General features: G+C 38.8%; 1 protein-coding gene across 1 annotated transcript in view; it reads left to right on the top strand.

The window, feature by feature from the left end:
• The first annotated feature begins 4,592 nt into the window (after positions 1-4,592).
• The window catches only part of LOC131023066 (uncharacterized), a 10,200-nt gene continuing 8,268 nt past the window's right edge, over positions 4,593-6,524 (top strand). The window contains exons 1-7 of the mRNA XM_057952608.1: positions 4,593-4,782; positions 4,847-4,924; positions 5,119-5,226; positions 5,724-5,797; positions 6,060-6,161; positions 6,278-6,359; positions 6,503-6,522. Of these exons, the coding sequence (XP_057808591.1) occupies positions 4,659-4,782; positions 4,847-4,924; positions 5,119-5,226; positions 5,724-5,797; positions 6,060-6,161; positions 6,278-6,359; positions 6,503-6,522 (588 nt within the window). The 5' untranslated portion in view covers positions 4,593-4,658. The remainder of the gene's footprint in view (positions 4,783-4,846; positions 4,925-5,118; positions 5,227-5,723; positions 5,798-6,059; positions 6,162-6,277; positions 6,360-6,502; positions 6,523-6,524) is intronic.

The following is a 6,524-nucleotide window of genomic DNA, read 5'->3' as shown; positions in this document are numbered from 1 at the left end:
GGTGGACGGTCGTGGGCCAGCAGTGGGGTGGAGAAGTAAAAAAAAATAAATAAATAAATTGGCGTGTGGGGTGGGGTCAGGGGCAGGGAGGAAGCAAAAAAAATAAAAATAAAAAATTTGACTTGGGGGTGGGTGGTGGGGGGGGGGGCGGGGGGTTGGGGGGTCGTGGATGGGCAGTGGGGTGGATGTAATACCCCGTATTTTGAGAAGCTATTTGTGCCCTAGCTCGTATTTAAATTGAGTTTTAAATAGTAGTTAGATGAATAATGCACGAGGGCGAATAAATGAGATAAGATTTTTTTTTGAGTTTATAGGCGGCGATATTATTTTCTCGGGCCTTATAAATCCTATTATGGAGAAGCCTATCTTCGCCCTATATGTTTATTGAGATATCTATGTGATTTAAATATTTTACGTGGTAGAATATTCACATATGATTTATTTGAAGCATTGTAATTATGATATTAGTTATATCATAATTGAGGTATATTTTTCATGAGATATATTTTCCCACACACTAAATTAGTGATGTAAGTCATTCAAGCATATATGTATATATTTATCTATATCTCTCTCACTCTCTCTATCTCTCGATCTCTCTCACTCTCTCTCACTCTCTCTATCTCTCGATCTCTCTCACTCTCTCTCACTCTCTCTACCTCTCGATCTCTCTCACTCTCTCTCACTCTCTCTATCTCTCGATCTCTCTCACTCTCTTTCACTCTCTCTATCTCTCGATCTCTCGATCTCTCTCACTCTCTCTATCTCTCGATCTCTCTCACTCTCTCTCACTCTCTCAATCTCTCGATCTCTCTCTTTCCCTCTCGGTTTCTCTCCCTCACGCAGCCCTCTCTCTTCTCTCTTCTCTCCCTCATTACTTCATTCTTCCCCCCATCAATGAAGCCACATGCCACATTAAACACTAACCTAAGTAGCTAACCTTTCTAGCAAACAAGATCCCCCATTTTAAGCTCTCACAACACATGCACAAGCTTCTCTTTCTTCCCCCCTTGCTCGATCTCTCTCCTCTCACTCTCCTGCACAATTAAAAACATGACATCCTCAACCATTACTCCTTCATTTACTACAAGATTGGGCATTAATGGAAAGATCACACATGCACATGCAAATCTCTCCCTCTCCCCCCTCATACTCGGCTCTCTCTCTCTTCTCTTCTCTCCTTCTCTCTTCTCATTCTCCTGCACCATTAAGAGGGTGACATACTCACCATTTATCATCCCATTTAATTGCAAGATACACATTGATGGAAGCAATCCCTCCATCACATCCTCTCATCAAAGCATCAAGACAAGCAAGCTATCTCTCTCCCTTTTTCTTCTCCTTCGGCAGCCCCTCCCCTCTCACTCCACCACACTTTTTCTTTCTTGTTTCACCAATTATAGTAAGGATTAAGGAAGCCAAAAGTGCTAGCATCACACTAAGGCCATCAAGGGTGCATCAATCTTAAGCACAAGCTCCAAGAGGCTTACGCATCATCCCCTACTCCACCTCCATTAATCTTGTTGGTAGCAACCTCAATTCTCCTCTCATGTTATATATAGATATTTTCCTTGATATATAAGCATGTATATTGAAGTATATAGAAGCATGATAGTTCCCTCTCCACTCTTGTAATTCTCGAAAATTTTGATATAAGAAAGCATGATGAATTCTTTCAACTTTCCACTACCTTCATGTGCTCATACACCTCTCCATGTTAGATACATGAGAGGAAGAGATATGTTTCTTGAGAACCCTTGAAAGGGCTATATGTTATGATAAGTGAAGCATGATAAGTTCTTAGTAAGAAAATGCATGAGAATGATGGTGAAAGCATGAATCTATGATGATATGTGTATATGTTATAAATTCGACCATTTCGGGAATTTTCTTACGTTCTGGACTGATCAGTAGACGCGGTTTCCCTCGTTAAAAACTCTTCAAAATTTTACAGAGTGTAGATATATGTGTCTTGAGGACGCTGGTAAAATTTCAAGTCATTTGGACTTCGTTTACTACCTTTTTAAAATATAAATGTTTTACTGCGCATTTCCGCCGGAAATTTAGAAAGGCAGTCCCTAGAGTCACACTTTTCAGTAACTTTCAAAAACATTCAGCCTCCCAAAGTTTTATGGGAGAAAGATACAAGTGTTATAAAGACTCATGTAAAATTTCAAAGCATTTGGACAACGTTTGCTAATTTTTAAAAATCCTAGCTTCCAGTCGTGCCAAACTGCCGAATCTGGTAGACTGTGGGAAAACACCCATATCTCTTAAACCACTTGGAGGTTTTCAGTCTACTTTTTTTTAAACGAAACTAGACGCAAAGAGGTTTTCATCGGTATAAGTCTCGAATCCAGGAGATTCCTGAGTTAAAGCAGTTTATTCGTTAAAGTCGAGACAGAACAGAATGGTAAACTGGAAGGTCCGAAAATTTTACTTTGATTTTGTGTTAAGAATTTTTAAAGGGTTTTGGTGGAATTATACAACATATTATGGCATGAAAATGCTACTAGAAAGTTTTATAAATATTTTTCAAGGCTTATATGAATATTTAGGATTTTCCCCACAAAGAAAAAGATTTCAAGTTCATATAATGACTTTTAAGTCATTTGATTATTAAGATAAGTTATATGCATTTTATGTGAAATAAGTGATTATTTGAAGCATGTATGATTAAGTGATTTTTGAATGCTATTTACCTAGGATTGAGAGTCTTTTAATTGGATAAGATATCCGATTATATTGGGAAGTCCAGTTGGGTAAATAGTGGAGAAGTTATAAGATGAGATTAAGCACATGATGAAAGTTTAAGCTTAAGTATGAGATATGAGTTAGATGAGTTTCTAACTAGAGTTTATTTTGTCACATGGCAATCTAAACACGTGCGCCACTAAAGGTTCGAGTGACGGCCGGCGTTAGTACGACCCCGAGCGTTACGTCATCGACTCCTGAGACAGGTGGGCTTTATTCTAACTCTATTATGGTTAGCTACCATGATAATGAGTTCAAATGCAAAGTATTATGAAAATAAAGCATGATGAAGCATTATTGATGAGTACTATGAAAATGAAGCATGTTGAAGCATTACTGATGCATATTATGAAAATTGTCATCTTGCCATATTTATTATTGATGAGAAAGAAGTATGGTATGTTGCCTTATGAAAGACATGACTAAGTTCATGAAGCAAGATATAGGCCTTTAACTGATCCAGATGACAGTAAAGGTTATGTGCACAAGAGGTGATCGTGAGCCGTCTCTAGTCGGCCGGTCACGGTGATTTGAAGGAGGCCTCCTTCTCTTCACCTAGTATATATATATTATATGAGTTATCATAGTTGGCACATACCCAGTATATAATGTCTGCAGACTAATGATATTATTATGATGATGCAAATGAGTTTATGACAGAAAAACATGAACAGGTATTTTTAATCTCAGTTAAATCCTGTTGATGCATTGAAAAGGGCAAGATTGACATATAGCTCTAAGAGCAAGATTTCAATTATTTCCGGCATGAGTCCACTGAGTGCTTTTTGGTACTCAGCCCTGCATATATTTCTAAATGTGCAGGTCTGGCTTGGCGCGAGGATGCATCGCTGCACAACTCTGATGAATCTCTTTATTTAATTTGCTGTTGCCTGTAATACCCCATAAGGGAAAATACTTTCAAACCTTGCTAAGTCTCGAATTATGTTTTACCAAGCAAGTAATTATTTTGGTCTTAAAGTCCTTCTTGAGAATGAGTATCAATTGCAAATGCTTCCGCTAATACAAGACACAAATTCTATTTCTTTCACGATTATTTTTATTAGTCGTACGATACTTGGTATACGCTATCACTGGCTATATCGGGCTGCGACAGTGGAGAAGAAAAAAAAAATTGGCTTGGGAATGGGTGGTCGGGGGTGGGGGTGGATAAGGGGTTGTGGAGTAAAAAAATGGCTTGAGGGGTGGGGTGGGATGGGGTGGGGGGGGGGGGGTTGTTGGGGGTGGGGTCAGAGGCAGGGATGGAGTTAAAAAAAATATTTGGCTTGGGGGAGGGTGGTGGGGGGGGGGGGGGTGGAGTAGGGGCTGGGGAGTAAAATTTTTCTTTTTTGGTTTGGGGGTGGGTGATCGGGGGTGGGGTCAGGGGCTGGGGAGTAAAAAAAAAATTGGTTTGGGGGTGGGTGGTCGGGGATTCGTGGGGGTGGGGGTGGCGCAGGGTTGGGTGCAGTAATTTTTTATGATGAGTGGCTAAATTTTTATATTTTAATATTAGGGGTAATTTTATATTTTTACTTAAAAATTGATCATTTTAATATTTTTATTTCATAAATTAAATTTTAATTTTACAATATGAAAGTGGATATTTTATGTATTAACCCAAGAATTTGAGCAAGCTAAATAAATAACTAAATAAGTCATACTCCGTTGAACATATTTGAAAGAGAGAGAGAGGAGTAGAAATTGGTGAATTGAGAAAATGTAAATAAAGAAAATAATAGGAGCCCTGATTTTGTTTTTCCATATCCATACTATCAGTTGCGCTGCTACTTCTTATTTGTCTCTTTTCTTCTTCATTTTCACTTATAATATAGATATAGATTCGCTCTTCTTCCTTAATTAACTAATCCTAGTCTGCAGCATTAACCGCCGTTGGATTCGATTCCGGCATGGCGGGAGTTTCCGGTTTCAAATGCCCCTGCTTCCGGCCGCTGTCTTCCTCACTCTCCTACAGTTCCAGCCGTTTTCCTGCGCCGCAGCTCAGGATTCCGCGCCGTCTCTCCACATTCCCCAGTATGGTTTCTACGACTCGATTTTTGCGTTTGCTTTGTGAATTCTTAGGTTTTGCTTGTTGCAGGAATTTACGCATTGACGAGCAACGATATTAAAGTCGGCCTCAACATTGAAGTGGATGGGAATCCGTGGAAGGTTATTGGTAATCCCCTCCTAAATTTGGCCACTAGATCTCAATTTATTGCTGTTTGTTTATCTATGTGTGTTGTATTTTGGTTTGGTATATTGTGCCTTGTGGTTAGTGGCGAGCAGTAAAACTGAAGCACATTCAAACGGTAATGTTAAGAATAAAACTTCATTGTGATTGTGAAGCATTTGTTTTGGGTAATTGTTCAGAGTTCCTCCATGTTAAACCTGGAAAGGGGGCAGCATTTGTAAGGACCACATTGCGAAATTATGTGACTGGAAATCAAGTTGAAAAAACTTTCAGAGCTGGAAGTAAGGGTAACTACTTTAAAATGTTTGGATTTTGTTGCACATTCTATTACTTGAAGTCAATTAGTTATGTCTAAGCAGCCGAACAGACGATCTTCGACTCTTGCTAGATGGGCTAACATATAGGTCCTCTGTTCTATTGAATCTAATGGCTGACATGAATATTTGTTAGTTTAGTGAGTATGGAAAATGAGGCTTTCATTACATGCAGTTCATTGTGCCTTCCTGTGAAGTGTATCACTATCTCGTATTAGTCTGTAAAATGTATGATATGTTTCTTTATGCGTGTAAATCTGCTTGACATCTCGAGTTTAGCATATGTAGTTCATTGTGACTTTAACTTAGTGGAGTAAAGTCATGATCTTAGCGTCCATATGAAATTTCAGATGTGAATACCAGTTTAGAATGGTGAACAATTATAAAGATGTATCCACTATAAATTTCTTAAAGGTATTTACAGTTTGGAGTGCTAATGTTGTTTTCTGTTATACTCTTTTGACAGATAGAAGAGGCTGACATATCCAAAGAGACCAAGCCATACACTTACAAAGATGGTGCTCAGTATGTTTTCATGGATTTGGTAAGTTGTTCATTATCTAGATTCTATAAACAGGTATGACACTGAGTAGATCACGCTGTAATTAGTACCTGCGCTTGGTAAATGTGGTATAAAACTATCGCCTTTCATTATGTGCTTGGTCTTGATGCCTCTTGCATAGTTCTTCCATGTCTCCGAGCTCTTTCAATGACAACATCACTTTTCATCCAGCTTCCCGAACCAGTGAAATAGTCTGATTTTATATAGCAACTATTTATGCCATCCCCTCGAATATATGTTCCAGAATACATATGAAGAAGCCCGTCTGAATGCGGTAGATGTTGGAGATAAAGACAAGTGGTTGAAAGAAGGCATGGACTGCAATTTGTTATTCTGGAACGGGAAGGTTAGCCGTTAGCGTTGACTCCACTTTCTGCTTTCCTACTGGTTTTGGAAGTTAGTTTGATGCTTCATTTTTCAAACGTATCTTCTTGTTCCAGACTAAAACCTTTTGCCCTGTAGGTCATTGATTTTGAACTCCCCATAACTGTGAAGTTAAACGTTACTGAAGTTGATCCCGGTTTAAAGGGCGACACAGCTCAAGGTAATAATATGTGTTTTGTATGTCCCTTTTCGAACTGAGGGGGCAAACTATTTGCAAATGAATTAGCCCTCATACCAAATTGTGTCATGTTTTCAAATTAATTGGTTGAGATGTTTATATCCATCATTTCTATATGTTTGCAGGAGGATCAAAGCCTGCCACTGT

The sequence above is a fragment of the Salvia miltiorrhiza genome, chromosome 4 (assembly GCF_028751815.1).
Source record: "Salvia miltiorrhiza cultivar Shanhuang (shh) chromosome 4, IMPLAD_Smil_shh, whole genome shotgun sequence".
NCBI lineage: Eukaryota > Viridiplantae > Streptophyta > Magnoliopsida > Lamiales > Lamiaceae > Salvia > Salvia miltiorrhiza.
The sequence above is the reverse complement of the archived record's forward strand: the minus strand, read 5'-3'. Positions and strand labels throughout refer to the sequence as shown.